The following is a 21,336-nucleotide window of genomic DNA, read 5'->3' as shown; positions in this document are numbered from 1 at the left end:
TCATCAGATGCAGATTCATGGGACGCATTGGCAACTATATGCGATGAAATGAATAGAAAAATATCGAATGACGGCCCGGCTCACTGAAGTGCATAAGAAGCTGTTGATGGTCGTCACCAACCCTATTAATTATTCCTCACCGAAGCTACATTAGTCAGCAAACCTTAAGCAGGGAGTCTGTTGCTGAAACGTCTTTTCCTCGCGATTGTCAGTGGTGTCAAACTTCACCGCTCCACATATCCACACCATGCCGCCAAAAGCGCCCCCGAGAAGATGCTCCTGCCCCTGACCAATCCGACGATAAATCTGGAGCCCGTCTTATCAAGCTTCAAGTGGGCGAGTGTCAATTCACCACAATCTTGAATACACTCGTCGACGAGAGTACCTTTTTCGCCTCCATGTTCTCGGGTGATTGGAACAACCCTACAACATCTGATGGTGCCGTCTTTATCGATTCGGACGGCCAGATCTTTCGTCACATTCTAGCCTACCTACGGAGCGGCAGGTTTCCGCTATTTTACGACGCAGCCAATCATGTGTTCGATATTGCCCTGTACCAGGCCCTGCTAGGAGAGGCCAAGTTTTTCGGCATTCCTCGATTGCAGCAGTGGATCGAGCAGCATCGGTACGAAGGGGCCGTCCAAGTGCATCGCCAGTCACACTACTTTGGAAGTGGACAAAAGCTTAACGAATTGCTCTCAGGGACACCGATAGACATGGAGTGCAAGGTGTATTTTCCAGAGTGCACATCTATGGGTAGATGTATTACTACGAAGTATGAATGGAACCCGGAGGCGTGTTTTGGCGAAAGCTTTACCCCTGAGAACAGCGTACACGATGGCAAACCTTGAACATACGATTTAGGTTTACATACATACCGAAGGAAGGGAGGAATCCGAGGCAACTTCGAATTTCTTCGAGTAGTGCGTGCTCTAGCTTCAAACCTCATTTCTACTTTGACTAGGCAGTTTCGACAGACCGGAATCGCAACGCCGCCATCGTCAAGCTCAGGGCTTATTTACCGCATATGTAGGTACTTATAGAAGCCGGCGTCTTCATAAGACTGTACATAGTTTGGCGATGAAAGCCCCCCCGTAAGCGTCGACTCGAAGTGTATGCTGTGGACGAGTCATGAAGTGTCTGGCGGGGCCTAAAGTTAGTCCTATGCCCTCCTCCAGTTATAGGAGAGCAAGCAAACGGAAATCGGTAGCCACACAAAGACAAATGCATCCCTTGAGGCACGAATGAAGACAAATGGTTACATTGGGCGAGAAAATACGTAGACAGTGAGAGCACAATCTGGAAACCCTCGTATGGTTCTAAAGTTAATTTTATCCACCTTATAATACTTCGACCCGATGTTGGTGAGCTGCTCCTCGATTATCTTTGCAGCATACATAAAGTAGCTTCTCAGCACAACAGAACCGTAAGGCACTTCCAATATCACCTGCTCTTCGACTAAAATCCATCCTCAACTTACGTACACTTACTCAATGCCGGAACGCCTCAACGAATCCCCACATGCGCAAGGCGAGTCAAGCCAAACCTTCAGCAATAAAGATGGCCCCATCCGCCTCCAGGTGGGCGACAGCCACTTTACCACTTGGCAGAAGGCCCTGACGGACGAAAGTGCCTTCTTTGCAGCTATGCTTTAGGGCCGTTGGAAGAACTATACCACACCCGACGGCGTCGTTTTCGTCGATGCCGATGGTTCGCTGTTCAAGGATGTGCTCGCTTACCTGAGGACTGGGACCTTCCCACTCTTCTTCGACGCTTTGACCAAGTCGTTTGACTACGCGAGATATCAGGCTCTTCTGGGGAGGCCAGGTTCTTCGGAATCTTGCGACTGGAGAAATGGATCGAGAAGCGGGTATTTGAGGATGCAATCCAGGTGTATCACGAGAGAAGGACTTTCGACGGCGACGGAGGCCTCAACCGTGGAATTTCGGTGATGTCTGCAGGAGTTGTTGCACACGTTTCGAGTGGTTGGGGCGTTGATAAACTTTGGGTTTGCCCCGGGAGGAAAGCACATCACCCGGAGCACTGTGCGCAGTTTTGTAGCGGAACGGGGGTATACGAGGACATCCCACGTTTCAAAGGTGTGCTGGTGACGACTAGGTACATCTGGAAGCCGGAGGTTTGTTTAGGTGAAGGCTTCACCCCAGGAATGAGCGCATAAGGATGCATGGGTGTTTCTTCTAAACTCGGCTAAGACCCGGAGTGACTTGGCACGTATGAAAGGCAAGGACTCTTTAGCATCGTCAAATGCAGCTATGAAGTGCATGGATTAATACCCTCAGCCACATCTGCGCACATTGACTAAAGAGAATTTGGCTGTCAAAGTAAAATAATACGATTACACCCCAAGAGCGCTTTGTCATACCAAATCTTATTATCAATTCAGTGACCGTTATCTATTGAATCTACGTATGCTGCATGCAGTGACTTGACACATGGCATTTCGATGGGTCTGTCTAATCATACCTTGGGCTCGTCGTAGTGTACTTCGGTTCCATGATGCGCCTCGGCATAAGCATCGACATGGGTCCCTGCAAACTTGCGCGCCGAAACCTTGTTCGTGAACAAGATGTCGATCTCCTCGTACGTGCGACCCTTGATCTCTGGCAGGCGGAAGTACGCCCACAGAAATACGAGGAACGCTGTTGACCCCCAGAAGAAGCCACACTTGCCTCGCCAGTTCCATTCCACTATGCTCTGTTCGCCATGACCATCGTCAGTTGGGCCATCTGCAAGCACGAAGAGAAGAGAAGGGCACTTACCACCATGTACGGGTTCAAGACCTGTGACACAATGTTGATGAGCTGATATGAGCATCGCGCCAGGACGACAGACAAAGGCCGAAGACGGATTGACGACGTTTCGGAGATGATACTATACTGCACGTAAGTTAGCAACAAACCCTTGTATAATATCTAAGTCCTGGCCTTTTACAGAGTAAATACTTACCGCAAGTGGCCCAATGGTCAAAGAGTACGTGAACAGCCAGAACAGACACAAACCCCCCATAGGCCAGAGCGCCCTCTCGCCCACGGAGACGTCCAGGATCCCAATGACGAACAGTATCGCACTCAGGATCCCGGCCCCCGTGACGTAGATGGTGCGCCGCCCAAAGTACGAGAGCAGCCACCACGACACAATCGTCCCCACGAACGCCATGCCCGTCGCGCCTAGCCCGAGACTAAACGCGTTCTTGACGTCCATGCCCGCGCTCTTGAAGAAGAAGGTGGGCGTGTAGGCGAAGCTGCTGCCGGACAAGATCTGGCCCATGAGCGCGACGCAGACGATCTCGGTGCGCCGCAGGTCCGTGCCGCGGAAGCAGTCGAGGTACGTCGTCCCCTTCGTCACCTCGGCCTCGATCTTGGTCGTGTGCAGCATCATGGCCAGCTGCGCGCTGATCTGCTCGTCCGTCTTGCTGCCGCTGAGGCGCAGGATGGCGCGTCGGGCGTCTTCGAGGCGCTCGCGGCGGACGAGGAACCAGGGGGGACTCGGGGGCGAGGAAGGCGATCGCCATCAGAGGGGTGGGCCAAAGCTAGTTCAATGTCAGCGTAAGTGTTGACCTAAGTCGAATGCAGCCGAATCTTCCTCGGTCATCTCACTTACCCATTGGATGGCGAAAGGAATCCTGTAACCCATCTCACCCTCAATATTCAGACAGCCGTTCAGGACCCCGGAGGCAATGAGCTGGCCAATGGCCCAGCATAGGTTCACGTACGTCGTCAAGTAGCCTCGGAGGTTGGTAGGGCAGACTTCGGATGCTTCAAAGCGCCATGTAAGCAACGAGCAAGCCCAACAAAGCAGTAACATGATATCTATAATGATAACTCACCATAGGAAGGCGCCAGGGTGGCGAACACACCCCAGCAGAGACCACAGAGGATCTGACCCACGAGCAGGACGCTCCGGTTTGGTGCAAAGAAGACGACAAACAGGAAGCAGTTCAGAATGCCCATCGCGACGATCATGACCATTCGATAGCCGTATTTGGAGGCAAAGTAACCGTTTATCAAGCCACCTGAGTGTCGAAAGGCCAGTCAGTAAACATATCACCCCCTTCCTTCCCGCTTTTGGCCGCGACTGCTACCGCATGTGATCAACGACTCACCAAAGATCGCACCTACAGTGCTCGCCATAGACAGACCAACTTGCCACGGGCCATTCACCTGCCATTCCCCGACGTCCTCGTAGTAGTCGCCAAACTTTTGCTTGAACTCGGGGTAGGCGTAGAAATTGCCCATCAGAATGGTGTCGTAGCTAGCAAGTTCCAAAACCGGCCAGTCAGTTCGTGTACCGCCATCAGTACGTACTGCGGTTGCTCGGGTGTAGGGAACTCACCCTTCCATGATGATGCTCATCGAGATCATGACGGACCAGAAGACGGCCCTGCGGTTCTCGCGCAGGGCCTGTAGGAACGTCTGGGCATGCTCGTCGTCGGTGGCCTGCCTGGCTTCGAGGATGGCGCTGGCTCCGAGCTTCTCCTCCAGTTCCCGGTCGGCCACCTTTTGGTGTGTTGCTACTTGTACGGGGCGATCGGCGGCCATGTTGGTCGGTGGTTGTCTATCTTCGAGCGGGTCGGTAAGAAATAAGTCCTCCGACTAATGACATGTCTAACTAGCTTGCTTGGGTAGACTATGGGGGCCCTTGACAGTTTTAAAGCCGCAGCGTCACCGTATAATCGTACGAACATAGACTGGGAAGATGTGTTCGCCAAGGGACGCTACAGTAAGCGAATCATGCTTCTTTCGGGCTGTGATCACCCGAACACCATTAACCGAGCCCATCAGCACATCTCATGCCACCTCTGCAGGTGTTCCCCACCTCCACAATCCCATGCCTGGGGCAGTATTGGGGAAGAATTGGGGAAAGCTGGGGAGACCGGGATCATTGACAGCTGTGGGGTACCCATCCTTCGGGTCGCTAACCGAGGCGTTCATGATTTGGTATTGGTGGAATTCGGGAATGGAAAAGCTTGGAATCCTGCCGGCTAATTTGCAATGCCCCTTTTGCGCTCTTTACATGTTTGCTCCCTTACCAGGTGCCAGGTTTAGCAGTACCACTTCTACTAAACGCATGCGAGCTCTACCCAAGTGCTAGGGGCGCATTGCCTTCACGGAAAGGATTCGACGCGGTGCTCTAAGCCGCGAGACCCGGCGGTGCAGCGGCCCGAATTGCTACTGTCGCCACCGTTCACGTGGATACCCCTGGATCAGCTGATAATGTCAACAGCCCTCTTTTTGTGATCCGACTGATCGGGCTGATATATCTTGGAACCATTGTATTTTCGCATTGAAAAATAATATTCACCATTTACTGTGAGGTTTGTGGGAACGATGCAGGAATATGAGAGGTAAATTGGCCTACCATAGCGCTTTTGTATGAAGTCAAGCTGTCAATGAATATGCAACGCTTCAATCGAGTCCGTCTCACTGTATACAATGCGACGCGCATGCCGATAAACTCAAATATCTACATTTTGATACGATTTGTAGCTGGACTGTCATCGGTTCACAAGATTGCCGCTGCAACTCAGCACTGCTAGCGGTGGCTTTCGTGTGGCACAATTGCGAGTGGGATGGTCTCGCAGTATAACCTCCCAGATCAGGAGAAGTATGGAGTCAAGACGCTGCTGAATATAGCACTCAGGCGACTTACCGTGCACGGATTCATATGCTCGGATCCACAGCACACGAAAAAGTATTTGCTCACATTCAATCGTGACATGGTAAACTGGATCAGCGATGGCAAGAGTAAGTAAGACAAAGACGGAGGTCATTGAGGGAATGGACCTTGCCCCAGAAGCATTTAATAGACTATATAGTAATGAAAAGTTCGGAAAGTTGTTGTCGAAGGCTGACTGAGAGTTTGAAAAAGACCTTGTGTGATCAGTCGCACATGACCCTTCCTGCCCAGGTGGCGATAATGCCATCGAGCCCATAATATAGAATAAAAAAGGGGACAAGGAGAAGTGTAAAGGTAGAGATTCTGAAAGTGACCATGCTCAAACCGCCATTGCTTTCAGACACCTGCCCGTTGCGCTTGCTTGTTTCATGACGAGAAACCCGGCTGGCGTCTACCAAGACCTGATATTGACGCCGTGGTAACACAAATTAGGAAGACGACCTCAATTAAGAGCACTGCAAACGGTCCTAGTCATATGGTGTCAGAAGGTCAGGTGAAGACTCAAGAGACTATGGGGCAGATGTTTCCTTACTGATATAAGCACATACGTCATCAAGCCACAGCATGATATTATTGAGGTCTTGGGCGTTCAAGCTGAATGTTAGTATATCCAGCTCAAGGGCTGGCCATACTCGAAAAGAGGGATTGCGTACGCGGAGCGTATAGTCTACTAAATTTTTATATAAAAAGGGATTTCAAAAAGAAATTTAAATAAAAAAATATAACGTGGTTTACCATTGAGTGGCCCGTATTATTAAGTGGTCCACCTTTATCACTTCTCGATACTTTTATAAAAGTTATTTTAATCACGACACTTTAAATTAATTAAAACTACTCGCTATTCGAATCGCTACTTAATTTTATATTTTTTTTATATATTCGCGTATTATAACTTATTTGGCCGTAAATGCCACAACGCCTGCCGCTTATCGCGCGCCGCTTTAATAAACTACTATTTTCGCTTTCGTCGGTCGCTGGACGCTTCCTTTTTACCTTCTCGTCCTGCAGCCTTCGAGATTCCTTAATCGTAAAGGCTCTTTTAAGCTGGACTCGCGACTTTTTAGCTCTCCGGCGCTTCGAAAAACTAAATTAGCCTTTTTTAAAGTACGTATCCGATTATATATAAAAGTTATTTTATAAGTTATTTTAATTATACCCTTCGCTATTTAGTTTATTATATTTAAAATCGGCGTCGAAGAGCTTCCTTAATAAATAAATACCCTTTTTTTAATATAAATAAAGTACTTAATTATTTATTAAAGGTTAAACGGCGTTTAAAGGTCGTAGGTACTGGCCGTCCCCGGACGGGATAGGCTAGATATAGGCGTTCGGAGACGCATATTTAGCTTATTAATTATTTCGTCCGGGTTATAAAGTATTAAGCCGGATACGCTAAATTTAAATTTAATATTAGTTTCCGTGAAAATAACGAAATATATAGCTTTAAACGCAATAAAAACTCGAGCTTTATAATATAGTTTATCGAGACCTTAATAAATAGCTCGATTTCTTTCGAATAAGTACGCTTTAAGGGCGAATAAAGTATTATATCGAAAAATTAAAATAAGTGCGATAAATAAGAAGGTATATTAATAATAATAATGTCGTTATTTTAATAATATACCTCGAATTCGGCCGAAATATAACTCTCGTGGCCGTCGAAAATTAAAAAGCGGTAACGACTTTTCGTTTACGATTTAATATATTTATCGAAGTATTTAATTTAGTTTAAGCTTATCTCATTATCGGTCCATTTATTAAAAGTCGGTTTAATTACTTAATCGCCCGGTAAACCACTTTCGCGCGATTAGTTCGCGAGGTAATATTAACCTTAAACGATTAAAAAAAACGGAATATACTAGCTTTATAAATTAATATATTTAATCGCCGTCGATTATTTCTTATTATTAGGCTAAACCGATTTCGCTTTTTTACGCCGATCGGCGCGTATTACGACGAGAGTTAACCCGATTATATTTATTATAAAACCGGTCTCGTCGAAATTCTATATATTTTCGTTTAAAATGCCGTATTTAGCCTTTATATTCGCGACTAGCCTAAACTAGCCGGAAATAACGTTTAGATCCTCGTAAAGGGCCCTCTAATAATCGTATTAACGATTTATTCTAGTTTTAAAGTTTAGGTTACGGTTAATAAATCGCCTAACCCAGTGCTTACCAACGCGTTCGCCGCTACGCGACGCGGTAAAAAAATTAGCCATATTTTTTACACTAGCGATCTTGGGAAATATCCCGCGGGTATTTAAATTAATTATATATTTACGAAGTACCTCTTTTTATTCGTATTTAATTTATACCGTAGGTGTCGGATATCGCGTCGTAGGGTTCGGCCGTAAATTCGGTAACGTAAAATAGTTCTAAGAACGTCGTATACTTTTACAGTATCTTTTTCACTTAATAGATTTAAAGGCTTTCGTATCGCTTAAATAATTAAACCGATCCGGTTTTCTTAAATTAAATTAAGTATTATAGTTATAAAGTTATTACGCGTTAAAGTTTAATAAGGGTTAAGAAATAATAAAGGTGAACCACTTAATAATACGGACCACTTAATGGTAAACCACGTTATCGAATTAATATATTATATTTTATATTATATATAACGTAGTTTACTAGTAAACGAAATATATTATATACCGAGATATTTTTTTAATCGACTATACCTTTTAAACTTTAATACGTTTTAATTTTATAATTATAATACTTAATCTTTTATTAAAAAAACGGATCGATTTAGCGATTTAAGCGACGCGAAACCCCGTAAAATATATTAATTAAAGAGCTACTGCGAAAGCCTTTAATGTCTCACGAACTTCTTTAAACTACCGACTCTACGGCCGACCTTCACAACGCGAAATCGGACACTTTCGACGAAAATTAAATCCGATTAAAAAAGAGGTGCTTCGTAAGTATATAATTAATTTAAATACTCGAGGGATGCCTCTTAATATAGTTAATATAGAAAATATAGCTAATCTCTTTACCGCGTCGCGCGGCGGCGAACGCGTCGGTAAACATTAGGTTAAGCGATTTATTAACCGTAATTTAAACTTTAAAATTAAAATAAATTATCGATAAAATTATTAAAGGGCTTTTTACGAAAATCCGAACGTTATTTTCGATTAATTTAAACTAATCGCGAATATTAAAGCTAAATACGGTATCGTTAACGAGGATATATATAATTTCGACGAAATAAGCTTTATAATAAGTATAATCGGGTTAACCTTTATCGTAATACGCGCCGATCGGCGTAAAAAAACAAAGTCGGTCTAGTTTAATAATCGGGAATAGTCGACGGCTATTAAATATATTAATTCGTAAAGCTAATATATTTCGCTATTCTTAATCGTTTAAAGCTAATATTACTTAGCGAACTAGGCTATCGAATACGACTTACCGGGTAATTAAATAATTAAACTAACTTCGAATAATTAAATAAATAATAAAATAAGCTTAAATTAAATTAAATACTTCGATAAGTATATTAAGTCGCGAACGAAGGGTTTATATCGCCTTTTAATCCTCGACGGCCACGAAAGTTATATTTCGGCCGAATTCGAGGTATACTATAAAAATAACGGTATTATTACGCTTAATATACCTCTTTATTTTATTTTTATTTTAATTATTAAATATAGTATTTTATTCGCTTTTAAAGTGCGCGTATTCGAAAGAAATCGAGCTATTTATTAAAACCTCAATTAATTATATTACAAAGTTTAAGTTTTTTATCGCGTTTAAAGCCGCGTATTTTATTATTTTTACGGAAATTAATATTAAATTTAAATTTAACGTATTTAATTTAATACCTTATAATTCGAACGAGGTAATTAATAAATTAAATAACGTAGTTTATTATTAAGTCGAATATATTATTAAGTCGAACACTTTTTTTATATTTCGATATTTTTATATAAATTTATTTAATTATAACGTTTTAAATTAATTAAAATTATTCGCTATCCGATTCGTTATTTAATTTTATATCTTTTTTATACGTTCGCGCATTGTGACCGGTTTCGCCGCAGTTGTTATAGCGCCTACCGCCCGTCGCGCGTCGTTTTGACGAGCTACTATTTTCGCCTTCGCCGGTCGGTGAACGCTTCTCTTTTACCTTCTCGTTTTGTAGCGCTTGAGATTCCTTAATGGTAAAGGCTTTTTTAAGTTAGACTCGTGATTTTTTAGTTTTCCGGCGCTTCGAAAAGGCTAAATTAGTATTTTAAAAAGTACGGACTTAATTTTTTAATATAATTACCTTATAAACTATTCGGGTTATACCCTTCGTTATTTAGTTTACCGTATTTAAAATTAATATTAAAAAACTTTTTTAATAAGTAAACACTTTTTTTTTAATATAAATAAAATATTTAATCGTTTATTATAAATTAAACGACGTTTAAGGGTTATACGTATTTAAAGTCCCGGGTCGCGATTATTCCGGTGTAGGCGTTTAAAGTTATACATTTAGTTTATTTATTACTTCGTTCGGATAGTGAGGTATTAAGCCGGATGCGTTAAATTTAGATTTAATATTAATTTTCGTGAAAACAGTAAAATATACGGCTTTAAACGCGATAAAAAACTTAAGCTTCGTAATATAGTTTATCGAGGCTTTAATAAATAGCTCGATTTCTTTCGAATAAGTATGTTTTAAAAGCGAATAAAGTGCTATATCGAAAGGTTAAAGTAAGTGCGATAAATAAGGAGGTATATTAATAGTAATAATGTTATTATCCTGGTAATATACCTCGAATTCGGCCGAAATATAGCTTTCGTGGCCGTCGAGAATTAAGAGGCGGTAACGACTTTTTATTTACGATTTAATATATTTATTAAAGTGTTTAATTTAGTTTAAATTTATCTCGTTATCGGTTTATTTATTAAAAATCGGTTTAATTATTTAATCGCCCGGTAAACTCTTCTCGCGCGATTAATTCACGAGGTAATATTAGTTTTAAATAATTAAAAAAAGCGGAATATATTAGTTTTATAAATTAATATATTTAATAGCCGTCGACTATTCCCGATTATTAAATTAAACCGATTTCGCTTTCTTACGCCGATTAGCGCGTATTACGACGAGTATTAACCCGATTATATTTATTATAAAGCCGGTCTCGTTAAAATTCTATATATCCTCGTTAATAATACCGTATTAGCCTTAATATTAATAACTAGGCTAAACTAGCCGAAAATAACCTTCGGATTTTTATAGAGAGCCTTTTAATAATCGTACCGACGGTTTATTCTAGTTTTAAGGTCCGGGTTACGGTCGATAAAGCGCCTGGCCCAGTGCTTGCCGACGCGGTCGCCGCCGCGCGACGCGATAAAGAGATTAGCCATATTTTCCACACTAGCCATTTTTAAAGGCATCCCTCGGGTATTTAAATTAATTATATATTTACGAAGTACTTTTTTTTAATTATATTTAATTTATATTTTAAATATCGGATTTCGCGTCGTATAGTTCGGCCGTAAAATCGGTTATTAAGGGTAAATAATAAAATAACGTAGTGTTTCGCCGTAGCTCTTTAATTAATTCGGGTTAAACCGTTTTATAACGCTTAAATTATTAAGGTTATCCGCTTTTTTTAAAATAAATAAAATATTATAGTTATAAAGTTATTACGCTTTAAAGTTTAATTAAATAGGTTAATAATAAAAGTGTTCGACTTAATAATATATTCGACTTAATAATAAACCACGTTATACGTTTTTAAATACTTATACTTAGCTCGTCGCGTTCGGGGACGGTTAATACTTACGACCTTTAACCGTTATTTAACCTTTAATAAATAATTAAATACTTTTTTTTATTAAAAAAATATCTATTTATTAAGGAAGCTCGTTAACGTTAATTTTAAAAACGGTAAACTAAATAACGAAAAGTATATAACGTAGTTTATTACTACGCGACGTATATTACTTAGCGACGCATTTTTTCTATTTTTTAACCTTTTTATATAAATTAATTTAATTACAACGCTTAAAATTAATTAAAACTATTCGCTATCCGATTTTTCGCTTAATTTTATATTTTTTTTACATGTTCGCGTATTATAACCTGTCTCGCCGTAAACACCACAGCGCCTTTCACCGGTCGCCCTTCGTTTTAACAAACCCCTATTTTTATCTTCATCGGGCGCTAAACGCTTTTTTTTTACCTTCTCGTCTTATAGCTACTGAAATTTTTTAATAGTAAGGGCTTTTTTTAAATTAAACTCGCGACTTTTTAACTTTCCGGCGCTTAAAAAGTATTAAATTAACCTTTTTTAATATATATATTTTATTACGTATAGTTAAAGGTTATTTTATAAACTATTTTAATTATATTTTTTATTGTTTAGTTTACCGTATTTAAAATCGGCGTCGGAGAGCTTTTTTAATAAATAAATACCCTTTTTTTAATATAAATAAAATACTTAATTATTTATTAAAGGTTAAACGGCGTTTAAAGGTCGTAGGTATTAGCCGTCCCCGAATAAAATAAGTTAAGTGTAAGCGTCCGGAGACGTATATTTAGCTTATTAATCACTTTATCGAAATTATAAGGGGCTAAATTAAAAGCGCTAAATCCGGATTTAATATTATTTTCCGTAAAAATAGCGAAATGCGCGGCTTTAAAAGCGATAAAAAACTCGAGCTTCGTAATATAATTTATCGAGGCCTTAATAAACAGCTCGATTTCTTTTAAATAAATACGCTTTAAAGCCGAATAAAGTGCTATATTAAATAGCTAAAGTAAGTGAAATAAATAAAGAGGCATATCGAGTGTAATAATATTATTATTTTAATAATATACCTCGAATTCGGCCGAAATATAGCTCTCGTGGCTATCGATAATTAAGAGGCGATAAGAACCTTTCGTTTACGTTTTAATATATTTATTAAAGTGTTTAATTTAGTTTAAACTTATTTCGTTATTAGTTTAGCTATTAAAAATCGGCTTAATTACCTAGTCGCCCGGTAAATCGGTTTCGCGAGATTAGTTAACGAAGTAATATTAATTTTAAATAATTAAAAACGGCGGAATATATTAGCCCTACGAATTAATATATTTAATCGCCATTGTTTATTCTTAATTATTAAACTAAACCGATTTCGTTTTTCTACGCCGCTCGGCGCGTATTACGACGAATATTAACCCGATTATATTTATTATAAAGCCGGTCTCGTCGAAATTTTAAATATTTTCGTCGATAATCCCGTATTTCGCCTTTATATTCGCGATTAGCGTAAATTAGCCGGAAATAATTTTAAAATCCTCGTAAAAAACCTTTTAATAATCGTATCGACGATTCATTTTAATCTTTAAGTCCGGGTTGCGGTTAATAAAGCGCCTAACCTAATGCTTACCGACGCGGTCGCCGCCGCGCAACGCGGTGAGGAGATTGGCCATATTTTTACACCAACGAGATCGAGAGGCATCCCTCGGATATCTAGATTAATTATATGCTTGCGAAGTACCTCCTCTTCAATTGGATCTAGTTTACGTCGTTTCGGTCGGATTTCGCGTTCTAAAGTTCGGCCGTAAATTCGATAGCGTAAAATTAATTCGGGTATATTATAAGCTTTTATTGCTGCTCTTTAGCTTATTTAATTCGGTCCGTTTCGTGTCGCTTAAATTATTAAAACTATTCGATCTTTTTAAGATTAATTAAGTATTATAATTATAAAGGTATTACGCGTTAAAGTTTAATTATATTAAAATTAAATTTAAATACGTCGCTAAGTGATATACGTCGCGTAATAGTAAACCACGTTAAAAGAAATCGAGTTATTTATTAAAACCTCGATAAACTATATTACGAAGTTTAAATTCTTTATCGCCTTTAAAGCTACGTATTTCGCTATTTTTATAAGAAATAATATTAAATCCGGATTTAACGTTTTTAATTTAATCCCTTATAATCTCGACGAAATAATTAATAAATTAAATATATATCTCCGGACGCCTATATTTAACCTATTTTATTCGGGGACGGTTAATATTTATAACTTTTAAACGCCGTTTAACCCTTAATAAATAACTAAATACTTTATTTATATTAAAAAAAAGGTATTTATTTATTAAAGAAGCTCTTCGACGCCGATTTTAAATACGATAAACTAAATAACGAAAAATATAACTAAAATAGCCTATAAAATAACCCTTATACGCGATAGGATATATATATTAAAAAAGGCTAATTTAACACTTTTTAAGCGCCGGAGAACTAAAAAATCGCGAGTTTAACTTGAAGAAGCCCTTACTATTAAAAAATCTCAGCAGCTACAGGACGAAAAGGCAAAAGGGAAGCGTTCAGCGCCCGATGAAGGTAAAAATAGGGGGTTCGTTAAAGCGGAGGGCGACCGGTAGAAAGCGCTGTGGTGTTTACGGCGAGATAGGTTATAATGCGCGAACATGTGAAAAGGATATAAAATTAAGCGAGGAATCGAATAGCGAGTAGTTTTAATTAATTTTAAGCGTTATAATTAAATTAATTTATATAAAAAGGTTAAAAAGTAGAAAAATATATCGCTAAGTAATATGCGTCGTGTAGTAATAAACCACGTTACTAAATATTATATAAATATAAATTTAAATAACTTAACGTGGTTTACCATTAAGTCGGATATATTATTAAGTCGAATATTTTTATTATCGACCTATTTAATTAAACTTTAACGCGTAATAATTTTATAATTATAATATTTTATTTATTTTAAAAAAAGCGGATAACTTTAATAATTTAAACGTTATAAAACGGTTTAACCCGAATTAATTAAAGAGCTACGGCGAAATACTACGTCGTTTTATTATTTACCCTTAGTAACCGACTTTACGGCCGAACCGTACAACGCGAAATCTAATACTTAAAGTATAAATTAAATACGATTAAAAAAAAGGTATTTCGTAAATATATAATTAATCTAAATACCCGAGGGATGCCTTTAAAAATGGCTAGTGTAGAAAATATGGCTAATCTCTTTATTACGTCGCGCGGCGGCGACCGCGTCGGTAAGCACTGGGCTAGGCGCTTTATTAACCGTAACCCGGACCTTAAGACTAGAATAAACCGTCGGTACGATTATTAAAAAGCTTTTTATAAAAATTTAAAGGTTATTTTCGGCTGGTTTAGCCTAATTATTAATATTAAGGCTAAATACGGTATCGTCAACGAGGATATATAAAATTTCGACGAGACCGGTTTTATAATAAGTATAATCGGGTTAATATTTATCGTAATACGCGCTAATCGGCATAGGAAGGCGAAATCGGTCCAGCTTAGTAATCGGGAATAGTCGACGGCTATTAAATGCATTAATTCGTAAAGCTAGTGTATTCCGCTTTTCTTAATCGTTTAGGGCTAATATTACCTCGCGAACTGGTCGCGCGAGAGTGGTTTACCGGGCGATTAAATAATTAAATCGACTTTTAATAAATAAACCGATAATAAGATAAGTTTAGACTAAATTAAATATTTCGATAAATATATTAGATTATAAATAAAAAATCGTTACCGCCTCTTAATTCTCGACGGCCACGAGAGCTATATTTCGGCCGAATTCGAGGTATACTACTAGGATAATAATATTATTATTATTAGTATACCTCCTTATTTATCGCACTTGTTTTAACTTTTCGATATAGCATTTTATTCGCTTTTAAAACGTGCTTATTCGAAGGAAATCGAGCTATTTATTAAGGCCTCGATAAATTACATTACGAAGCTTAAGTTCTTTATCGCGTTTAAGGCCGTATATTTTATTGTTTTTACGAAAATTAATATTAAATTTAGATTTAGCGTATCCGGCTTAATACTTCACTATTCGGACGAAATAATAAATAAGCTGGATATGTAATTTCGGACGCCTACACCGGAATAGTCGCGACCCGGGACTCTAAGCACGTATAACCTTTAAACGCCGTTTAACCCGTAATAAACGACTAAATATTTTATTTATATTAAAAAAAAAGTGTTTACCTATTAAAAAAATTCTTTAATATTAATTTTAAATACGGTAAACTAAATAACGAAGGGTATAACCCGAATAACTTATAAGGTAACTATATTAAAAAATTAGGTCCGCACTTTTTAAAATACTAATTTAGCCTTTTCGAAGCGCCGGAAAGCTAAAAAATCACGAGTCCAGTTTAAAAGAGCCCTTACCATTAAGGAATCTCAAGCGTTACAGGACGAAAAGGCAAAGGGGAAGCGTCCACCGACCGGCGAAGGCGAAAATAGTGGCTCGTCGAAACGACGCGCGACGGGCGGTAGGCGCTGTGGCAACTACGGCGAAACCGGTCATAATGCGCGAACGTGTGAAAAAATATGAAATTAAGTAGCGAATCGGATAACGAGTAATTTTAATTAATTTAAAGCGTTATAATTAAATAAATTTATATAAAAGTGTCGAGATATAAAAAAAGTGTTCGACTTAATAATATATCCGATTTAATAGTAAACCACGTTATATTTTATATTAATTATTACTAATTATATTATAAATAATATTTAAAATTTAAAACTCGTAAAAGATTATATTATAAACTTTTATAAATAAACCGTACGATATTTTTTTATTATTATTTACGGTTTTCGAAATAATTTCGTTCGTTATTTTTAAAAAAAACAGATATATACTTTTAACCGTATCGATTACGATAAAAAGATTTATACGATTTCGTATTAAATTATAAACTTAAACTTTAAATATGAATTAATAATTAACGTTTATATAATATATTATAGATGCGACAGCAGATGAAAATACCTTCGTTTACAGCAAACAACACAGCAGTGCACGACAACCATGGCGCGTAGAGACATAGACGGAGAGTGGGAATCGATCATCGGGTCTATACCAATTGATCATCCAATTGGTAAAGTCGCCTACGATAGATGGGACCTCTCCATCTTTGATCACACCTACGACGGCCATGTCGCGACCTATCTCCCGCGCCCGGCGCTGACCAAGACTGGTCGCGTCGCCAAGAAGCAGCCCAAAAAGCCACAGAAGCAGCCGTACGCGTACTGGAAGGCGCAGTGCGCGTTTCGCGGCCTGTCGCCGAAGGGGACGATTGTCCAGCTGCAAGAGCGCTTGGAGGGTCACGAGACCGACCCCATGTCGGAGGAGTTCAGAGTTCTTGAGGAGCAGGCCAAGATGGATTTCAGGGCCAAAAACAATCAGGTTGTCGAGGATGAGTGGGAGCAGGGGATGTCCGACGAGCAGAAGATGTCGACGGATCTTCGGCGCTATCTGGTGGAGACGTTTCCCCCTGGCGCGACGAGCCCGGAAGCTGTGGTGATCCAGGGTGACGCTTCCTCAGGGCAGCGCTGGGCCGTTGGCGTGCAGAACTTGGCCCGGGATCTCGGGCTCATGGCCCGGATTGTCGAGGTGACGCCCGACCCGGACGAGTTTGAAGCGGCCGACCGGCGATGGGTGGTCGTCGGGCCTAAAAAAGCCAGGGGTGGCCAAGCCTGCACACCCCGTACTGGAAACCACGGAGAATCGAGAAGTTGAAACGAGGCAACCACAAGTCGCAACCAACGCCCGAGAGGAGATCTTGGCAGAAGAACAGCAGCAAAGCCTGAGCGCATCTAGCGAAGAGTGCGAGGACTGGGACGTTACCGGGACGTACAAGATCAGCTGTCCTTACATGGAAGAACAATGGGCGCACGTGATAGAAGACCAGGACCTTACTCTCACGGTGTATCGCACAAACAGCCCCAAGGGGCCCCAGATGTACGCCAAGTACGATTTCGTCGTGACCAGCGGCGTTTTTCGATTCGAGCGGCACAGGAAAGACACCGCCGAGCCCGTCGTACTAAGCCAAGACGACAACAAGAAGAGGAAGAGGGATCAAGAGAGCGAGGACGAAAGGGAGAGCGACGATGAGGGAGAGGGAAGTGGCATCATATACGGCGACTATTATGGACGGGCTGAGTCCAGTGAACCGAGCCGGAGTCCTACGCCCGAGGCATTCTACTTCGGGGACATTCCCCAACCGTCGGCGGACTATCGGACGTGGAACTTTCGGTGGCGTGGACGAGATACGGGAACCAACGAGATCCAGCTGCTATCAGATGAAGAGCCACATGAGATAAAATGGTATGGCCCGCAAGTGAAAATGTTGAAGGGGACCTTTGGAGGCAGCTTTATTGCGGATTGTAGCTTCACCGGCGTCAAAATTGGTACTGGCGCGGAACTCGACGATATCGACATTGCTGAGGAATGGGCCAGTCTAAACGAGCACAACCACACCCTTGAGAGTCGCTGGTGAGGCCTCATGAGGCTAGAGCCTCAGACGCAGAGATTGTTGCGATATTCCGCGGCGGGCAAACCGGTGCGTGCGATCAGACACCGTGGCATTGGATCACCCCCGAGGGGTTGGCAATTGAGTTTGGTAGTCGAACGTAACTGTACTAGTAGCACTTTGCGGTAATCGTCCAGATTCGTCCTGCTATTCTGACTTTGCGCCGGTGGTGCGGGATCTCCACCCTATCCCGCGATGGTCACGCGGTGACGTTCGCGGGAGTTCCCAGACGTCCGGAGGACGTCTCCATGACGTCAAGGCCAAAAGCTATATATTTGGAACAATCCAGGCATTTACCCCCCTTTCGAAACTGTCAGAGGTCGAAACTGCACGTATCCAGATCTCAACTCTCCATATTCGCAGTCAACCATCCTCTATCTCGCACCGGCTCCCGCTTAAACCACCATCAACATGTCCGGAAGAACCCACCAGGGCCGCTCTGTCGCCGATCACCTTGACGATGACGTCGAGCGCCACTACAGACAAATGGATTATGCTGAGGCCAGGAGGAACACTGGCATCAACGTCGAGGCGTACATGACCAACAAGCAGAAGGCAGATGCGATGAACAGACTGGCGGATGAGGAGGTACGTAGGAGTGTAATGGGACGAATGGTACCATACTAATGACGCGTCGACACCAGATGCGGTACAGAATCGCCCAGCGCGAGAAAAACGACCCTCTATACCGGGTGAGCGCCCGACGCCCCTTTCCCCTTCGTTCAATTGAATAGGAAAGTTCTGACCATGTTGGGCTCGTGATCATAGGCCGCGAGGAATGGGAACAAGCCGTCGTGGGGCGCCCGGATCGACGCGGAGATCCTGGCGGAAGAGCAGGCGATGTTGCGAAAGAAGAAGGCCTCGGCACAGAATTTCGCAGCCTAGGGATGACGAATTCGTGTGATACACTTGGGGCTTTCCATAGTTGATTACCTAGAAGAGAGGTTTCTTTGTTTCCAGGCATTTGGTTGGAGATGGCGTGCCAATGGGAGGCCAGTACGACAGACCAAGAAAATTAAGAATAGTCAACTAGTCTACCTACCCAAATACCTCCATCGTGAAGTGATACTCGATCCGCGTCCCCTCCGCCCGGCCCCGCGCCGTCAGCTGCCGGCAGTGATCCGCCAGAATCTCGCCGATGATGGGCGTGCCGCAGAAGAACACGCCCACTTTCACCTCCTTGTCATCGCCCACATCATCCCCGTCCTCCCTACTGGTCTTCTTGTTGCCCCTTTCTTGTCGAACGTACGCACGGAACTTCTCCATGTCCTCGTAATGCCTGTCCAGGATCCCCACAAAGTCCGGCCGCCCCAGCCCCGTCTGGTTGAGGAGCCCCGTCAGCGGCGAGGCCGGGTGCTCGGGCGTGCGGTGCTTCTCGAGCAGCCAGCGGTAGACGTGCGTCGAGATGTCGGCGCCCTTGCGCTTCTTGGTGACGTGCGTGTGGATGTTGATGTCGAGGTGACAGTTGTCGTGGTTAGGACTGACGGAGTTGTGGTGATGGCGCTGTTGGGATCGCGCGACGGCGTTCAGCAGGTCTGAGAACCAGAGCAAGTGGTTGCGGTCCCGCACCATCCAGTGAAAGTCGACGCGGCGGTAGTCGGAGGATGCCTCAACTTGGGAAGGCACTCTCCGCGATGTCGAGGTTGGTGCGGTCGCTGTCGCATGGGACATTGTATTCGCGCTGTCGTTCTCCTGGTGGCCGTTTCCGTCATTCACCTGGGTTGAAGCTTCACTGCTATCGTTTTGTACCTCATCATCATCGTTCAGCACACTGTCCTTCACTTCCGACTGCCCATGGTCCCGATCATCTTTAGCCTGGAGATCGGCCAGGATCCCAGAAAAGGGAGTGACGCCAATCCCGGCCCCGACAATGATGGTGTGGGTGAAGTCATAAAAGCGTTGCGCCGGCGCTCCAAACGGGCCGTTGATGCCGATTTCAATATCAACCACCTTGCCCTGCTCTCCCAGATTCCGCAGTTTCGAGGTCCAGTTACCGTCCGTCTTGATGTGCAACCACACGTCCTTGTTCACGCAGGTTGAGACGGTGAATGGGTGCCACTGGAAGAAGCTGATCTCCGGGACTTGGAGAAACACGTACTGGCCCGCCTCGTATTGCCACATCCTCGTGTGGGGTATTGTAGCCTTGACCTCGACCGTCTCTTCATCCAGAACCTGGAGCGTGGCCTTGATGTGATGGAATCCGAGGCCGACTCGGATAGTCCGCTCGATTATGACGAGGAGGGTCGGAAAGGCGAGAAAGTAACCCAGCATCGGCCACTGCAGCAGCCCCATGGCCCCGTGCGCCATGAGGAGTCCGATGATGGGGAACATCAAGAGGTGGAATAGCTGGAACAGCTCATAGTTCTTGGTCCGTATCTGGGGGATGCTGTACAGGGAGAGCAAATAGAATAGTCCGAGGGCGGTGATTCCGGTGTAGCCCGGGAGCGACCGCACGTACTCGACATAAGGTCGCGGAATCATATCCGGGCCGAGAAGGTTACCGACTGCCTCTTGTCGCTCCGGCTGGCTACCCCAATTGAAGGAGCCGGACAGGTGCCCGATCGCGTGTAACGTTGCGAGCGCGAGCGCCACCATGGAGATGCGAATATGGAACGCCTGCGACAGATCCCAGTTCACAAACCGCGACACACGCGTCGACCGCCGCATAAACGTCGCGAAGTACCGCGACATGCTCAGCACCAGGAAGAACATCGTCGGATACAGCGCACCCGCGCACGTCTTGGCCAGCACTACGCCCCAGCCGAGCGCAGCCCCGTACTGAGACCCCGTCGCGTACTTGACGCACTGCCAGATACCGAACGCGAGCTGCATCGATACTACGAGCGCGATGAACAGGATCTCGTGGCCGTGCACGGCCCAGTAGGAGCGGACGCGGCGCCACACGCTGAGCGACTGCACGTAGCGCTGCTCGTCGGCCTGGGCTTTGTCGGCTTGCTTCGGCGACGGGATCGCCCAGGTCTTGACCCGTTCGGCGAACTGGGCGCGGGGGATCTTCTGCTGGTCGTCGCCTACCAGACTGCGCAGGAAGCGGTGGCGCGCCTCGTCGGTGCGGCCGTCGTGGTGCAGGTGGTGCGGCTGCGGGCTGGGGGCGATCTCGCGGTGCACGAGGTCCAGCCGGTGCTCGACCTCGCTGTAGTCAATCAGCCCATCATTGTTCTTGTCGAGCTCGTCGAGGAACCGTTCTATTTCGTCGTCGGCCAGGTACTTGATACGATCGTCGTTAGCCATGCGGGCTGATTTGGTCTTTGGGGAAACGTAAAAGTTAGGTAAAAGGGGGAACTCCCACGCATCACG

The 21,336-nt window shown here is 43.1% G+C and overlaps 6 protein-coding genes across 6 annotated transcripts; 4 read left to right on the top strand and 2 right to left on the bottom strand.

The window, feature by feature from the left end:
* Positions 1–67: 67 nt before the first annotated feature.
* On the top strand, positions 68–851 carry PG997_011874 (uncharacterized protein; the record flags this gene model as incomplete). The annotated part of the gene is made up of 2 exons (XM_066816189.1): positions 68–112; positions 261–851. The coding sequence occupies 2 exons, from the start codon at positions 68–70 to the stop codon at positions 849–851; spliced, it is 636 nt and encodes a 211-aa protein (XP_066661881.1).
* A 642-nt stretch (positions 852–1,493) lies between these two features.
* Positions 1,494–1,952, top strand: PG997_011873 (BTB/POZ fold domain containing protein; the record flags this gene model as incomplete). The annotated part of the gene is made up of 2 exons (XM_066816188.1): positions 1,494–1,580; positions 1,656–1,952. The coding sequence occupies 2 exons, from the start codon at positions 1,494–1,496 to the stop codon at positions 1,950–1,952; spliced, it is 384 nt and encodes a 127-aa protein (XP_066661880.1).
* A 526-nt stretch (positions 1,953–2,478) lies between these two features.
* Positions 2,479–4,559, bottom strand: PG997_011872 (uncharacterized protein; the record flags this gene model as incomplete). Its single annotated transcript, XM_066816187.1, has 6 exons — positions 2,479–2,892; positions 2,968–3,477; positions 3,622–3,776; positions 3,848–4,033; positions 4,124–4,272; positions 4,354–4,559. The coding sequence occupies 6 exons, from the start codon at positions 4,557–4,559 to the stop codon at positions 2,479–2,481; spliced, it is 1,620 nt and encodes a 539-aa protein (XP_066661879.1).
* Positions 4,560–16,517: 11,958 nt separating this feature from the next.
* PG997_011871 (uncharacterized protein) lies at positions 16,518–17,988 on the top strand (the record flags this gene model as incomplete). Its single annotated transcript, XM_066816186.1, has 2 exons — positions 16,518–17,175; positions 17,246–17,988. 2 exons carry the CDS (start codon positions 16,518–16,520, stop codon positions 17,986–17,988), a joined length of 1,401 nt encoding a protein of 466 aa, XP_066661878.1.
* A 444-nt stretch (positions 17,989–18,432) lies between these two features.
* Positions 18,433–18,906, top strand: PG997_011870 (uncharacterized protein; the record flags this gene model as incomplete). The annotated part of the gene is made up of 3 exons (XM_066816185.1): positions 18,433–18,609; positions 18,666–18,713; positions 18,790–18,906. The coding sequence occupies 3 exons, from the start codon at positions 18,433–18,435 to the stop codon at positions 18,904–18,906; spliced, it is 342 nt and encodes a 113-aa protein (XP_066661877.1).
* A 153-nt stretch (positions 18,907–19,059) lies between these two features.
* PG997_011869 (FAD-binding domain-containing protein) lies at positions 19,060–21,270 on the bottom strand (the record flags this gene model as incomplete). Its single annotated transcript, XM_066816184.1, has 1 exon — positions 19,060–21,270. One exon carries the CDS (start codon positions 21,268–21,270, stop codon positions 19,060–19,062), a length of 2,211 nt encoding a protein of 736 aa, XP_066661876.1.
* Between the last annotated feature and the right edge of the window lie 66 nt (positions 21,271–21,336).

This window comes from Apiospora hydei, assembly GCF_038363865.1.
Source record: "Apiospora hydei strain CBS 114990 chromosome Unknown utg000009l_segment0_segment0, whole genome shotgun sequence".
Lineage (NCBI taxonomy): Eukaryota > Fungi > Ascomycota > Sordariomycetes > Amphisphaeriales > Apiosporaceae > Apiospora > Apiospora hydei.
The sequence above is the reverse complement of the archived record's forward strand: the minus strand, read 5'-3'. Positions and strand labels throughout refer to the sequence as shown.